The 17,048-nt window shown below is 38.7% G+C and overlaps 1 protein-coding gene across 3 annotated transcripts in view; it reads right to left on the reverse strand.

The window, feature by feature from the left end:
* SIN3A (SIN3 transcription regulator family member A) overlaps positions 1 to 17,048 on the reverse strand; it is a 64,259-nt gene that overhangs the window by 25,333 nt on the left and 21,878 nt on the right. For all 3 annotated transcript variants that reach the window (XM_058542105.1, XM_058542104.1, XM_058542106.1), the window contains exons 3-12: positions 14,471 to 14,647; positions 10,308 to 10,414; positions 9,352 to 9,634; positions 8,084 to 8,335; positions 7,368 to 7,520; positions 7,074 to 7,232; positions 5,182 to 5,271; positions 2,877 to 2,995; positions 2,080 to 2,290; positions 1,652 to 1,768 (exon numbers count right to left, since the gene is read on the reverse strand). In XM_058542105.1, the coding sequence (XP_058398088.1) occupies positions 1,652 to 1,768; positions 2,080 to 2,290; positions 2,877 to 2,995; positions 5,182 to 5,271; positions 7,074 to 7,232; positions 7,368 to 7,520; positions 8,084 to 8,335; positions 9,352 to 9,634; positions 10,308 to 10,414; positions 14,471 to 14,647 (1,668 nt within the window). The remainder of the gene's footprint in view (positions 1 to 1,651; positions 1,769 to 2,079; positions 2,291 to 2,876; positions 2,996 to 5,181; positions 5,272 to 7,073; positions 7,233 to 7,367; positions 7,521 to 8,083; positions 8,336 to 9,351; positions 9,635 to 10,307; positions 10,415 to 14,470; positions 14,648 to 17,048) is intronic.

Raw genomic sequence — 17,048 nt, forward strand, 5'->3', positions numbered from 1 at the left:
CAGAGATGGCCAACCACCTCCCAGTGGCCAAGCAACAAGTGGCTCTTCATTCAAAACATGCCAGAGGCAGCTGAAGCAAGTGTGAAGGGGGATAACTGGCAGAGAGCTAAATCAGTATGAATAAAAAAAGAGCCAAGATATCTCCCATCCATATGAATAAGTAGAGCCAGTCAGTTTTATATAATAAACACATTAACTAGGATACACGTAATTGTACCTCTTTGGACACATTTAACATTCCCTTTTTGTTGATGGTATCAGTGAACTATACACTGAAACACACTGGGGATTCCAAGCCCACTTTCAGTACTCCCACTCCTGATATAGGGGCTCTCTGCCAGCTCACTTACTCATTCCAGCTCTTCCTTTCCCTATTTGTTGTTATGTCCCATCAAGTCAGCTCTGACCCCCAGTGACCTTAGGAAGGAGTGATGTCCACAATGTACTGTCCTCAACAGTCCTACTCACCTCCTGTAGACTCATGCCTGGGGCGTCCTTTATGGAACCAGTCTATCTCACGTTTGGTCTTCCTTCCTTACTACTTTATTTCTACTTTTACCATTTTTATCTTTTTTTTAGACTTTACTACTACTTTCCTTCCCTACTACTTTAAAATAAAGTTCCTAATTTAACTTCCTTTCAAAAGGAGCCTAATCAACATTAGAAACATGAGAGAAGAAGTCCAGTTCTCACAGGACAGCTGGTTTGCTAACCGTGTCAAGATACCTGCTAAGAATAACAATACACACTTTAAAATAAATAATTTTTATTTTTATTTTTTTGGTGAGGAAGATTAGCCCTGAGCTAACACCTATTGCCAATCCTCCTCTCTTTTGCTGAGAAAGATTGGCCCCGGGCTAACTTCGTGCCCATCTTCCTCTACTTTATACGCGGGACGCCTGCCATAGCATGGCTCAAGAAGTGGTGTGTAGGTCTGCACCCAGGATCCGAACCTGCAAACCCCAGGCTGCCAAAGCGGAGCACGTGAACTTAACCGCTACACCACCAGGCCAGCCCCTAAAATAAATAATTTTAAACAGCTTCAAGAAAGCCCAGTAGGCCTTAAGATACTGATTTCATATACCATGTAAAACACAATAACCTTTAAAAGGCCATTAAAAATTCAAAGGATTATTATTCAGCCATCAACGGATCATTTCAGTTAAAAGGGTTAACGTGGCCTAGATAAGTCCCATTTGTCATAAAAATATTACTTATATATTTGACAAACTTGTTAGGCATGGTAAGTATGACAACAAGTACTTACCACAGAAGAATGTAAGCCTCTGGCTCTTCAGTCTTTTTTTTTTTTTTTTTGTGAGGAAGATCAGCCCTGAGCTAACATTCATTGCCAATCCTCCCCTTTTTGCTGAGGAAGATCGGCCCTGAGCTAACATCTGTGCCCATCTTCCTCTACTTTATATGGGACGCTGCCACAGGATGGCTTGACAAGTGGCGCATCGGTGCGTGCCTGGGATCCGAACTCGCGAACCCCGGGCCGCAGAAGCAGAGCACGTTCACTTAACCGCTTGCGCCACCGGGCCGGCCCCAGGCTCTTCAGTCTTAAAAGCAACCCTCACAGGTATGTAAGATATCTTATCATTTAGCATCTCCCATTTCCCCAAACTTCAAATGATAAAGGATCTTGTACCTCAAAGCGTTCATCTTCACAACGATAGATATGTTCTTCATACTGAGTTTTCTTGGAACTAACAAAGGTGGAATCCTCAGACCAAGAAGGGAAAGAAACCCAGGTATCATTTAAAACCTTTGGGTAAAAGAAGAGAAATTGAAACAAAAGTGTAACAAAGCTTTCTGGTGATGAAGCATTCTCAACAAGACAGACAAAACTCTCGGGGAGAGAAGAAACAGTTAACATTACAAGTTTCACTTGTAGCAAGTTTACAAAAGATATTAGCAAGGAAAAGGTTCTGAATATAAGTGTAAAACATTTTCTTCTGAAAAAAGACAGAGAGGGGTCTTGAGTTCCTCATTCACATCAATTCTTGATTCCTGGTACCACTCCTTACTGGAGAAAGCTGAGGATTCAAGGCTGATCCTTTCTAGGGAAGGCCTTACCTCTTTACAGAGAGGAGTCCGTCCTGTACACTTGGGCTGCTGGTAACTCTTTGGTAGAGCTCGATAGCTAGAGCCCAACCGCTTACAAGAGGCATAATCTATCTCCATGGCAATGCCCTCTGTGGCTCGTTCCTTTGGAAAGGTTTCCAGATGAACAGACTCCTTATAGCCCAGAAAGTTTTTAAACCAATTAAACAATTCAGGGAATTTCCTGAAGAATCAAACCAAAAACTGGTGAGCAATTAGAAGCATGATGCAGTTATCCTGAGGTATGACTACCACTGTTTAGTGGTGGGTCAGACCTCTGCTACCAAGGACAAATTCCAATGACAATTATTATTTCCTGCCTAAGAAGCACTGCTTCTGAGCAGGTGGCTTCCCCTTTTCTTGTAAAGTGCTCTAAGATCAGTTAAGGTGGTGACGGAAGAGTTGCACTGAAACTAGGCAATAAGCAACCACTCTTCTCATCAAGAATATTGCTTCAATGTTCAGATAATTCTTGGGTTGTCAAATACAGTGAAGATTCTAGAACCCTGGAAGAGATTGGTCTCTATAAACATCCAACACTGGTCAGGGGATCAGGAGACCACTGGTCTTGGCCAATGCCCTCTGCCCATTTTTTCATCTCTAGGTAGGTGAACTAGAAGGCTTCCCAGAGGACTCTCTTGACACTGACATTTTATGAGTCAAGTGACCCACCACAATCAAATTAATTTTCCCTATCATATATTCTCACAAACTAAGCTTTATTTCGCCTCCATATCACACATCAGGGCTAAGCCCCTCACTCCACTTACCCCAGAAAAGGAGAGACTAACTGCACAAGCTCAGCCCGAGAGATCACCTCCTGGTTAAAGATAACAAGACAGCGCAGAAAATTCTCATAGGCCTCTGCACTCCGCAGAGCCTTTCGGACCTTATGGAGACAACCGGAAGAGAAATAGTTAAGTGGGGAATCAAGAGATCCTGAATTGCTATTAAAAGATTGGAGAAACTTAAACTATTCTTTGATGATACTAAGGAATCAATGTTAGTTTTTTTTAGATATGATAATGATTATGTTTGGGAAAAAGTATCATTTTAAAAGGAAACTTGGTAAAATATTTATGGATGAAATAATATAATATCTGGGATTTGTCTCCAAATAATCTGGAGTGGGTGAGAGTACATATTAAACAAGCACACTGGCTAAGAGTTGGGAACTGCTGAAGCTGGATGACGGGTACATGAAGAGTCATTTTATATTTTCTTTAATTTCATGTACGTATAAAATTTTCCATAATAAAAATTTTAAAAATGAAATCCTGGAGTAAATAAGACATTTACTTTCTCCAGACCATATCAGAGTTACCCAAGCTTTTGTTGCCTCTCCTAACAGATGTTTACAGCAAGAATCTTTGTCAACACTATTTTCAAACTCTGGTAATCTTGAATAATAATTTTTTTAAATAAGACACTTTATCTTCTTTTTTGTTTAAATGTGTCTTTTTTGGCTTCTTTATTAATTTATTTCTGCTGAGGAAGAGTCACCCTGAGCTAACATCTGTTGCCAATCTTCCTCTTTTTGCTTGAGGAAGATTGGCCCTGAGCTAACATCTGTGCCAATCTTCCGCTATTTTGTATGTGGGTTACCACCACACCATGGCCGCCCATGAGTGGTGTAGGTCCACACCTGGCAACCGAACGCCAAAACAGGGTGTGCTGTTTTAACCACTAGGTCACGGGGCTGGCCCTAGATACTTTGTCCTCTGATCTGATCCTTTTCCTTCCTCCACTTGTAATATTGACCATTTTAATATCCAAAAACCTAAAAATGTTCAATGGTAAAGTAAAACTAGCCTGGCTAGATGAGCAATCTGGAGTGTCATTTTCAAAAGTAAACATTTAGCACTGTGGTCCTTTAGTGAGGACTGTAGACCCTCACCAGACCAAGTGGCTTATCAACAACCTTCTCTAGGCTCCCATGTACTTTTCCTAACTACCAATCAGTAGAGACTATATGGAATACGTACTTTCAAAGCCAGAAATGAAAGAGCACTGTGCTTTTTGTACTATACATTGTATTTATTTACTTTAATTTTTATTAGCTTTTAAACATACACAAAAGTAGACAGAAGTCTAATGAATTCCACATACCTTGCCTCAATGATTAATATAGTAAATTCTGCTTCATCTATACCCTTTTCCCCTACCACTGAATTTTAAGACAAATTCCAGACATTTCATCTATACATACTTCAGTACGTATCTCTAAGAAATAAGTACTCCAAAAACAAAAAAAAATACCATCCCTCTGAAAAAAATTAACTTATTCAGTCCCCTCTCCCTGACTCTTTCCTTGCCATTTGTTGGTTGTGACCAGGACTTGGATATCTGCCTTAAAAGCACCAAGTGCCCAGGCAGCCCTCAGAAATGGTTCAAGTCATAGCCAGGGACTCGCAACTGTTTCAGGTCAGCTCACACAGGCACAACAGGCTAAAGAGAGATCAGGAGGCACCAATCATGAAGATGCTACTGCCCTTTTGCAAAAACCCAGACGTCCAAGACAAGGTAAATCACCACCAGAGCAATCCAGGCTGGTTCCTGGCAGTGAGAAGTAGGACAGTTGACAGCTATCCTGATGAAAAGTAGCCTGCTCATCATCAGGTTGACTCCAACCTGTGTGTTGGTCAAACCAACACACCATACACTGTTTACACCAGTAATCTCAACTCTGGCTGCTCATTAGAATCACCTGGGGTGCTCTGACAACATACGATTCAATCAGAATTCCCATGAACCCTATACGCAATATATCAATACCCTATATGAAAGTTTATCTTCCAGGAGTAATAGCATGCTTTTTTAAAAAGCTGTCTTCCACTATGGAAAATGCTGTATTTTGCTGCAAACTACTTCACAAAACCAAAGCAGACAATGCTACCATTTCTCTAGAGGTGCTAATAGTTCTAATAGACGAAAGGACCTACTACTTGGAAACTACGTTAAAAAGTGGAAAGTCCTAATTGGCTTGAAGTCTCTAAAACACAATCTTCTTGGGGACGGGATGATTTCCTCCTGACATTAATAGTCAATATTAACTCTAATTCATTCATTACTCACCTTATCAAAAAATAATGATTCAGTTCCTACACCATGCTTGCTGGCATCTGCCATAGAAGAATCCTTTAGGCTGAGCAGTTTGGGTTTCTTCTGCAAAAAAGGAAGAATACAGACATGTAAGATTCAAAGAGTGGATTTCTCTTGAGTTTTATTTTCCTCTGTGTTCAAAGGTGTCATCACTGACTGCTGATTAATAATTTGTAACAAATGAGAAAATTCAAGTCACTACCTTTCTTTACACCTTAAAAGATTTCCACCTGTCTTTTCTATTTGTTTGCCTGTTGGTTTTTTTCCAGAGGTTCACAGACCACTTGACTCCTCAAATATTCTCTCTACAACTGGTTACAGCATTACTGTGATATTAGAATTAATATTCTCACTTTTTCCATGGGCCAAAAGTAACTTTATTTGGAATCTAATGCCATTGCCTTGTCTTCCTAGCTGTGGAGGCAGAGGAGGCTGTTTGTAAACAGAGCTGGAGTACATTGCCTGGAGTGGATAGAAATCAATCTTTAACCTTTAATTATAGTTAAATTAAAAAATTCATGAAAAAAGCATAGTTTATTTTTCTGACAAGGAAAAACTACCTTGTCAGCAATATCCACTCAGACCAATTTAAGACTGCTCTTTCAAAGGGAATGAACAGGCCATGACACAACTGTCGGGTAAGAATTTACTTGTAAAAAGTTACCTTTCAACTATCTGTAAAGAAAAGCAGAGACTTTGGGAGAAGCAGCATATTTACCTTTGCCACCTCAGAGTACACTCTCATAGGAGCCATAGCCTCTGCTCACACTGCCTAAGGAGAAAGCAGGGAGGGAAGTCTAATCCCCTAATCCAGTGTTTCCACCTGTGGGTAAGTAATCAAGTGTGGGAGGAGACCAATTCAAGAGTGAAGCATATCTGCTGACCTGATTCTTGCTACCAATTTACCTAACACTCTTTACTGAAGAGAAGACATATAAACTATTACTATGTTCAACTTGCTTTCAAACGGAGAGACCACTACAAACCCTAAAAAATAGTCCTTCAAAAGTGTCAGCAACACCTAACATGTCAGTCAGTCTTTATAGTTATTTGCTTATTCACCAGTCACCTCTTACTATTAGAAATTCTACCAGCTTTCGTCCTTCTTTAAATTCCGCAGACGTGTCTCTCTCTTCCGTGTTATATACCGCTTTAGAATTCACTGAAGCAACATTCAGTACATACACCCAGCCCTCTCCCTGCACTACACAAAGAAAAAGGAAGCGGACTTAGCTTTCTGCAGGCAGACCATCAGCGTTTACTGTAACAAGAAGCACCATGTGATAGATCACTAACAAGAGTTTAAGACCTGCCTCTGCTACAGCCCAAAGGTCCTGCCTTGGAAAGTAAGATGATACAGATAAGATCTGGCAACCCCACAAAGAACCTTGGGCAGGATAAGCCTCTAGACCAAAGAGGCTAAGCATATGCACTTTACTCACTTCAGGATCTCAGAGACCACTGACTTATTTCTGAAACAATTATCAAGCTTAATAATCTTCTTTCTTAGCACAAGGCAGGTTTAAGGAATCAAATCAGAAGAAGGAAAAAATTAATAAGTCTCAGAAACTCTTGGCAGCAAACAAAAAAAGAGATGACAACTAACAGAAGAGAGAAAACTTCGAGAAAACCAATAAGAACTCAAAAAAAAGCACAGTAATCTGAGCAATTAGTGGTATTCTAACATTCTTTTGCAAAGCCAGATAAGAAGCTTTGCAGAGAGTTTCCGTGACATACACCAATTCACGCCGAATCCAGGATGCAACAGTCAACACGCTTAGGAGAAGAACACATGCCCCACCCTGCAGTCCTTGTCCACTAGAACTGCTCTGAAAGTCACAATGAGCAGCACCGCCCATTCTCACCTTCACTGGAGGGGTGGTTCCCGTTCCAGAGTGCCTGCGGATCTGGCAGCCGTTCTGGCTGGGCCTCTGTGGCTTGTTGTTCAGTTGGGGCTTCTTCACAGTGCCTCCGTGGTCATTTCTCACAGAATCAACCTTTTCAGCAGTTGTTTTGCTTAAAAGCTAATTAAGACACATGAAAGAAATTAATGTTCTTATCAAAGCAAATAATTATACATTTAGAAAAAGTCCCCCTCTGATTCCAGCTTCCTAACTTATCTAATTCTGAATAGTGTAGTTCTTTTCAATAAAACTTACCACAGAGCTGTTGGCATCTGGTAGGAACTGTCCAAACTCTGACAACAGATCTTCCTGATTTTTAAAAAGACGAGCTACCTGGGCATACACCTCCTGCTCAGTCAATGCTGGAGTATAGTTTCCTCCAGCTTCCTTGGCATTTCGTTGCTCTTTCTGATAGGAAATTGCAAATGGGAAGAGATCATATTAGAGAGCCACTGTTTTTGAATGACTCACTTTTGCACACATTCTAGGACATCTGATAGGAGCTCTGTATGTTATCTACTTGGGCTGCACTTGAAAGTCTTATGTTCTTAGTACCCATTTTGACTGCAAGCTTTCAAGCTGAGAAAGGAGTGGAAGATGTGGCTGACAATGCCTTTTAAAACTAGGGGAGTATGTGAGAATGCTCAGGGGACCACTACCAACTAATAAAACACACAACATTACCGAAATTTCTCCTCCTTCTACTGTGGATTAACTATACTACAGAAATCATCCTCTAAACTCCCCAGATAAACAAGCATTCATTTCATAAGGCAGTAACTTTAAAATTCCTGACTGGATGCTACAAGGCAATTAAAGTCAGGCAAATCAAACTGGCTTTATAAATACAGTTTCTAACTGTTAATTTCCAGTAAGAATTAGCGGACACAATAACGGTTATTCAAATTCTTAGACTAGATGCCCTTAGAAGGTGACCTGGTTAAGACAGGCTGAAAGGGCAACTCTCTTACCTGATACGTGTGCAAAATCTCCAGGAACGCTTTATAGATATCTGGTTGGCCCTGGAACCTGTTCTTGATCTTATTAACATAGTTGATGGCATGATTAAACTCCACAGGCTGATTGTTCTGCAAGGATGGAGCTGTTCCCAATGAGATTGTCACTGGTGTGTGAGGCTGGACAGGTGGGGAACGTGGGGACGCATACGGTGGGAGTGGGGGAGTCTGCTGACTGGCTGGAGTATGTGCTTGTAGTTGGGAAGGCTAAAAAGAAAAAAGTCTTTATTATCCTCAGGAACACAGATGGTTTGACACAGGAAAGAAAGTTCAAAATAAAGAGAAACAAGGTGTCTGATCAACTCATATCCTTTATTCACTCTGGCCAGGCCACTTTAGCCCCACTCAAATCACACTGGGCAGGGGTGAGAAGTATAGAGGGTTCACACATTTTAATACAAATATTTCAGTCTCAAATTTTCCAAATACAACCTTAAAAGTGGCTACCTCTCCAATAACAGGGAAAAATTTTTTGTTTTCAATCTTTAAGCTCACTAGTTCAACAGGTACAAACAACAGAAAAAAACTCATTCCACACAGATCTTTAATGACAAAAAAGACAACTGTTACAGTAGCTCCACATAAAAAGTCTTCTAAACCAGCTCTGTCCAATAGAACTCTCTGAGATAATGGAAATATTCTTTATTTGCACTGTCCTATATGATAGCCACTAGCCACATGAGGCTACTGAGCACCTGAAATGTAGCTAGTGCAACTGAAAAACTGAATTTAACTAATTTAAATTTAAATATGTGGCTAGTGGCTATGTATCAGACAGTGCAGTTCTAGACCAAGAACCCATCGTCATCATCATCATCATCATCAAGATCTGCTTAGCCTGACATGACTTAATTGGATAAATGGAGTAACTTTTGTAAAATGATGACCATGGGGGCAGTAGCATAATCTGATCATAAGATGACCACTGCTGCGTGTGCTGTCAAAGCAGTACTACACAAAGTCATCATCTGTTGGGATATTTATGGGTTCAATAAGCAGAAGTTGGGGGTAAAAGAGTCCTTGTAGGTTGCTGGCATATTGATTTAAACAGATATCTAAATACGTAATATGTAAATGTGAACCATTTTACAGGGATGTGACTACTGCATCTTCTCTGATGAAATCATTGTAACTTATATATCTAAGTCTTACATAAAGAGAAAACGTCAAAGGAAAAGTCTAGGGATGCATGTCACATGATGCCAAGTTTTCCAAGTGCTCACCTTGCTGACTTTGGCAGGTGGGGGCTGAGGAGCTGCCTGGGCAGGAGCTGGGGCTGACTGGGCTGAAGGCTGGGAAGGATGCTGGGGTGGTGGTTGAGGCTGGGGCTGGATGCCATGGGTGGGGATCTGATGAACCTGGCCAGGAGTTGTCACGTTCACCATGTCATTGGTTTGCACCTCAATCTTGTAGCCAGGGGGCAAGAAGGTATTGAAGCCCATGATCAGGTCAGGGTGGCCTTTGAACAGCTGGGACACACGACTAATCACTCCTGGAGTGTCGATGCTGATAAAAAAACAAAAATTAAAGTGACGAGCTTGAGAAACACACTAAAAAGAAAAAAAATTCACATTCCAGTAGGTTCTCTAAACGGGAAAATAGATAAAAATCAATCTGCATATTAGCAAATTAACAACACACAAAGAACTGTGAAATTCCAAAGCCATTTAGCTTCATATTCAAAGAAGCGTGGTCACGATTTTGAACAGAATATACATTCGTGATAACAGTCCTATCAAGCAGATACTCAGACAGTAAATCTAAAGCTGCAATTCCCATGCAAGACCCAACCTTTGATACACCAGTATAAATCATTATGTATCTACATTGTTCAGATGAGTTGCTCTTATAATAGTAAACCATGCCAGAATATTAGTATATCTTAAACCAATTCAAAGAGCAAGTAGCCTAATCATTACCAGTCTACTTCCCTGATTGAAACAAAGTATTAAGAAAAATTTTAGTTAAGAAAAACTTACCAATAGGGAGAAAACAAAGGTCTAGGGCCTGTAATTTTCATCAATAAAGCAACACATAAAATAGAAAAGCACGACCCTAAAAATTAAACCCCCAAAACGGGGCATCCTTTATCTTTCTGCAGATGAGAATAAACTATATCCTCCCTCCAAAATCAACATTCTAAGCACAAAGCTTGAATACAACCACATATATCTTTTACCTCTGAGATTTAAATTCCTTCATGATGTCAAGGAAATCATTGTAGACCTGAGGCTGACTACCAAATTGCAGCTTCACCTGGTCAAGATAGGACAGCGCATCCTCCACCTGAGGCAGGGATAAATCTCAAGGTTATAAAAAGAAAATAAGCCAAGAATTACAAAAAAAACACAAAAAAACAAAAAAATCCGAATGATTTACGCCTTAATAAAATTAACCTAGTAAATGAAATAGAAATATCTTGTAAAGATACACGAAAGTATTAAAAATTAGTATGGATGCCAATAATAAAACTCAAGTTTAAAATAAAAATCAACTCATAAAATCTGTGGCCTTGCCTTGGATAATTTTGAGAGAGAATGATTAGTGAAGAATGATCACATTCATATATCATTCACTTATCAGTTCATTGATAATACCAGGCCCAATGTGAGGTACTAAGTAATCAATGACAAACAAGCCACAGTTCCTGCTCTGCAGCAGTCTGTTGACATCTAGGTGGACATCATAACACAGTGGAGTAAGTGGGTAATCACTGAATGCCCAGAGAGCACATGGGAAGGGCACTCCCCCCAAAAAAACCATTGGGAACATAAGGGAAGCGTTCCCCACAAAGTGATGTCTAAACTGAGTCCTAAGGATGAGTACAAGTTAGCAAGAGTAAAGACCCAAGAAGAAAGTCAGAGGAAGCAGTGCGGGCAAAATCCCAGACAGGACACCACCTGGTATATTTGGAAAACTGAAAACAGTTTAGTTTGGGAGGATTTGTGGTCAAAAGAAGGAATGGTGGTAGGAAGAGTGACAAGAGATGAGACAGGAGAGGAAGCAGGATCTAGATCCTGAAAAGCCTTGTAATTCTTATTAAAAATCAATTTCGATTTTTATCATCTGCATTTTAGCGTACTCAGTTTGGCTACAGTGTTGAGAACAAACAGGTGCAAGGGCAGGATAGACTGAAAGCAGGTAGGAAAACCAGTTATGCTCTAAGGCTAATTCATGTGCCAACAACTGTGGCTTAAATTTTAGTACTGACCAAAGAAGAGAGAGGGCTAGAGAGATTCAAAAGCTTTTTAGGAGATATAAATAACAGGGTTTGGGGACTGACTGGATGTGGGAGATAAGGGAGAGGGAGCACTCACTAAATTGTAAATTATTTGGCCATTCACAAAAAGGAACAAGTTTGAAGGGTTAGAAAGTTATGAGTCTGATTTAGGACAACCTAATTTTTAGTTACTCAGGAGACGTCCAAGGGAATTACCCATTAGGTGTTTCCTATATACTCTGGAATTACTTTAAATTATATAAAATATCAACCTTAAGAAAGTTACAGAAATAAACATCTGATTTGATAACCCCTACTCTTGTGCTACATTGTGAAATAGAACATTTATGTTCAAATAAACCTTTAAATGGTATTTCAAGAGTTTCCCAAACTTCCATTATGGCCACGGTTAATCTGAGTATTTCAGTGTTGCTAGAGCACAGAGTATACTGTATAATTGGTCAATATCCACTAATTTGATGGTTGGTTTTTCTGTACTTCACAAATAACATGAAAATTTCTGTTGAAATTCAATGGACTATTTAATTCATGTTCTGAACTTTCCATATTGAAATGTTTCATTAATGACCAAGATGATGGAACATAAAACTCATTGTCTGCATAAGGAACAAAGACTTTGGAAGATATTTAAGAAGAGCACTTACAATCACATGACAAAGGAGGAGTAAATAAACAAACACACAAAAAAATAAAAAAATAAATTACTACAGAAGGAGAAAAAGTGCAGAAACCCAAAAGAAAGAAACTACACATGATTTGTGTATATCTAGAAGAAAAAGGTACTTGAAGGTCATAGTGAGCCATTGTTTAAAAATTAGTTATAAAATAACACTATGCTTTAAAAACCCAGCATGACACTCACAATATAAATGAGATACCTGCACGTAAGACTAGTGAGGAAATTCTCTCATTACTTAAAGTATAGTTCAACTTGTTATAAAAGTATGTCTACAGTTCTAGGGACCACAGCTTAGAAGAAAACAACAACTTAGAACTAGTCATTTAGAAGCTACAGATTCAAGGAGGTGCTTAGAGAGATACTTAGACTCTGGTGATGCATCTTCCTGGCTCACTTCCACAGGCATTTATCATTAAGGTCCCTAACCCCCTGAAGTTCACAATCTTGTCTGAGAGACAAACACAAACAACTATAAAGAGGACTTGCTAAATATGTGCCAAATATCTATGCTGCTGCCATTCAACAAATAACTAAATCACACCAAATATGCCTCAAATTATTCAAATCTTCCTTGTCATCAATCTGCCAAAGACAAAAAAGAAAGTATAGACAATGTTGATGATTGAAATAACCTAAGCGTTCTCACTGAACACTTCCTTATTATAGAATATAAATGGTTCATTGAAGTTGATTCAAATGCTTGTAATGCCTTTTAAGACTGATCCAAAAATGGCAGGCAATGTGGGAATACTGAATTAAATTACATGGAGGCACAAGAAAGCATTTTACCTCTCCTCATTAGAAAGGCAATTCTACAAGTTATTGTGCTCAGGAATCACATTTAAGAACTTGTAATACAAGAACAGAGCAAGAAGTCCTAACTCTACCTGTGACTCACTCTATAACCCCAACTCCAAAGCCCTTTCTCGCTTTCTTGACAGTTTCTGTAAAACAGACAAAGCACAATCCATATACTTATACCCAAGTGAGGAAGGTGAGTAAAACAGGTGCTGTGCTTTGACAGGGCTCGCTAAAAAAGGCTACAGAAATAAATATATTTTTGTTGGTTTAACAGCAAGCTTATAAGCTCTTTTGCAACATTAACGTATTAACTGCTGAATACAGTATTAATATGGAATTAAACCACACCAAACCAATTTTTTAAAAAATATTTTCAGGGCTTGGTGAAGGGCTAAGTCCATGGCAATAACACATTTTGGTACACAGCCTTCTACAAGCAGAGAGTAAAAATGTTTTAAGGAAAACAAAAATACAGCTTACACAAATTCCCAAAGCCAGAACCCAGAGCGAAGTTTCAGGCCCAAATAATTTGTACTCTCTTTAAGGACTAAGCTTAAGTATAGTCAACTCTTAATTACTTAAGCTAATATAGACAAAGGAAATTTTACAAAATCTCTCTTATAGCTTAGCTTTGGTATGCTTTACATTTATGTAGCATTTAATTTCCCTAGGCCAATAGTAAACTAGTTCCTGAGAATCCAAACCAATGAGGGCAGGGGTCAGAGAGAACTAGATTAAGTATCAAGCAAAACAGAAGGTTGAAATATTTGCTACACACCTGTGTGTCCTGCAAGGGTATACTGTTCATTCCTATCTGCAAGCTATTCGAAATAAGTAGGCTGGTATGACTAAATAAAAATTCAACATCTTATCTCTTCATAGTTCTTTAATTTTATATTTCCTGCACTTGATTTTAAATTTTATATCAACATAAAATTAGAAAAACTGAAATCACATTTTGAAAAGTAACACTCATATTAGCAGAGAAAGTTAGCTGGGAACACAAGCTTCCCTTCTCCACAGATGCCTCATGAATTTCAAAGCACTCAACACCTACAGCACATATTCAGCAGAACAGATAAAAACACTGACACTTCATTCACAATTGTAGTGTTTCCCAAACTATAAAGGTTCTCCAAAAACGAGCATGTGTTTTACTAAGGATGGACTTGAAGATGCCAGCTAATTCAGCTATTCATAAACAGGAACAAAAAGATTAAACCATAAGATAATACTGGGGCCAGTTACTGTTCAGGACTGTAGCCAATCATGTGTATGCTCAACAAAACCTTATACCATGCTAAAAACTAAGAGTTTAAAAGGAGGCACCCAAAATATGGACTTTGTTTATTTCATATGAAAATAGCCCCTCAATCTTCATATGTTTGAGTACTACGCATTCACACATTCCAAAAACATTTCTTGAATATATTCTCTGGATCAGGCACTGGTGCTAAGATGGGAAATCTAAGTAGGTTTCAAAACAAAAACAAAGTAAAACTTCTTGTGATTCAGCCCCTAGTCTAGCATGTTAAAAGTTTTAACACCACTACTAACAGGCTGAAGCCAATACTGCCTGCTAAGAGAGAACCTTTTTGACAGAAGAAGAGCTGAACACCACCTTGAGCCTCTGAAACTGCTGCTGCCCCTGCACTGGTGCAACTGGTGGGGCTGGATGAGCATGACTCTGGACCACCTGGCCTCCATGGGGCTGCACAGCTGTTGGGTGATGATGGCTGCTATGAACTGCTGCTATGGTGGGCCCATGACTGCCGGAGCTCTGTGGCACAGCAGAAACCTGGAGTGGACAAAATACAGACAAGAAACTTCAAGGCTTGTACATTCTTCCCCAAATGCGTCTAAAAAACATGTATGCATATCTTTGCATACACAAAGATAATTAATTAGAAACCCACATTTCCCACAAAAAGGAACTGCTGAAATAAATTATAGCCCACCCATATTATAAAAGAATTCTTGGCAGCTATTAAAAATTATATAGCTTGGGGGCCAGCCCCGGTGACCTAGCAGTTAAGTTCAGCATGCTCTGCTTCAGTGGCCTGGGTTCCGTTCCCGGGCCCAGACCTATGCCACTCATCAGTGGCCACACTGTGTTGGTGGCTCACATATAAAACAGAGGAAGATTGGCAACAGATGTTAGCACAGGGGAAATCCTCCTCAGCGGGGAAAAAGAAAAAAAAAAAAAATTATATAGCTTGGTACTCCTCAAACTATCTGTGGTGAAGCACCAGTTTTTCTTTTTTCTTAAATTCTAACCCGTCATGGGTCATTATTTTTACAAAATACAATAAAAATGAATTCCTATAAAAGTGAAATAAAAAATACACAAGCCCCTAATTTTCATTATTAGATTTTACAGATATAAATTACAATGTCCAACCCCTATGAAAGTTTCTCAACACTCAATTTCTGTACTTCTCTCATTCCAGACTAGTAAGAAAGTATATACATCAGCCATCTGTGGACCACATTTTGAATAGCACTGATATAGATGCATATATTTTAACACTAAAAAACGTTCACAATCCCTAAGTTGAATGTATTCATGCGCTGCTTATGGATTTAAACTTTTAAATAATTTTTTAAAAAGCACATTACAAAGCAGTATATATAATATGATAAAAAGATTTTAAACCCTAGGCAAAAAATATATAGCAAAATGTTAGCATTTTATCTGGTGGTGGTGGGATTAGAGAAGATTTTTACTGTTTTGTTTATTTTGCTTATCTTTATTTGCTACTTCTGAAGTACAATAAAAATTTCTTCCATACTGTTGGTGGTTTGGCCTCAAACATATTTCTTTTCTATTCTCTCTCTCTTTCTCATCCTCCTATAAGTTTAGGAGTGACATAAAAGCAGAAGCCCCTTTCCTTCCATTTTTATTGCAAGAAATGCTACATAAAATTTCCAAAGTTTTTTTTATTTTCCTATTTTAGAACTTTTAGTCACTAAAGAAGACAACTAAGGACAACAGACCTGATTTGCTACATCTCCAAAATGAGGAGACTCATTTCAAATAACATGAAATGTTCTCTAAACAATGTAAGTTGTGTACTATAACTTAAGAGAAAATAAGTGTTTTTTCAAGTCCCCAATAAATTTATAAAGATTACCGTGGGCAGAGTGGATGGTGGGAAACAGAGCAACTACTTACAAATCCACAGAAACAATACAAGACATATAACGAGTAAAAAGAAACTATTTAGACAATTCTAAAAGCTCTAATACATCTCTCCCAAGAAGCGTTACTATTCTGAGCTTCTATATTCCAGCATGCATGTGTTGAACAGGTTTTTACAAGACTTAATTGGAGTTTATAAATATTTGAGATGGCTGGTTTTGTAAGAGCACATTATAGTTTCTAGGATAGGAATAGATGTAACTATCCCAAGTGTAGGAGAAGTGTCATGAATCTGTTCAGATAAAAGTAATCACCCAAGGAAAACAAGCAATCTTTCTTTCTTCCAAGTCCTAACTTACAGATTCAATCCACCGCAGTCCTGACCGTGGCCTCTTGCCCCACACGAGGGCATTATACTGCTTCAAGGGGGACTCCTGAGCAAAAATGACACCTAAGGAATCATCATTTCCTACTTCACCCGGGTTTCCCTCTTCTTTGTTTTCTTATAACACATTCCTAGAAATGGAATTGGTAGGTCAAAAAGCAACTAAAGAATTTGACACAAACTGTCAAATTGCTCTCAAGACAGATTACACCAATTTATGTTCCCAATACCAGCCACACCTTTTTAAAAGTCACTAACAAGTTAGGTTGAAGAAGGCCTCTCCAGACCAGTTAAATAAATTATGGCTTAGACTAACTTGGAATGGAATATTATAAATGCAGTGATTTTTACAAAATAATTGGATCTAAACATACATACTCAAGTGGAAAGTTGTCCACTATATAAAAAGTAAGAAGAGCAAATAGCAGAACAGTATATACTGTATGATCCAAATTGTGCAAAAAGAAAAGTGTATCTAGATAGCTAGGTGGGTAGATACAGATATTCTTGTATACGCATACAAAATTTTGGATATCCAAGAAATGCACCAACAAATGCACCAGTGGGATAAAGTCTGAGGGGTCAGAGGAAGAAGTCATCTTATATCATTTTTTTTAAAAAACCATGGTAATATTTACTTTCATAATTAAAAAGGGAAAAACACAACTAAAT

The sequence above is a fragment of the Diceros bicornis genome, chromosome 5 (genome assembly GCF_020826845.1).
Source record: "Diceros bicornis minor isolate mBicDic1 chromosome 5, mDicBic1.mat.cur, whole genome shotgun sequence".
In the NCBI taxonomy this organism is placed as follows: domain Eukaryota; kingdom Metazoa; phylum Chordata; class Mammalia; order Perissodactyla; family Rhinocerotidae; genus Diceros; species Diceros bicornis.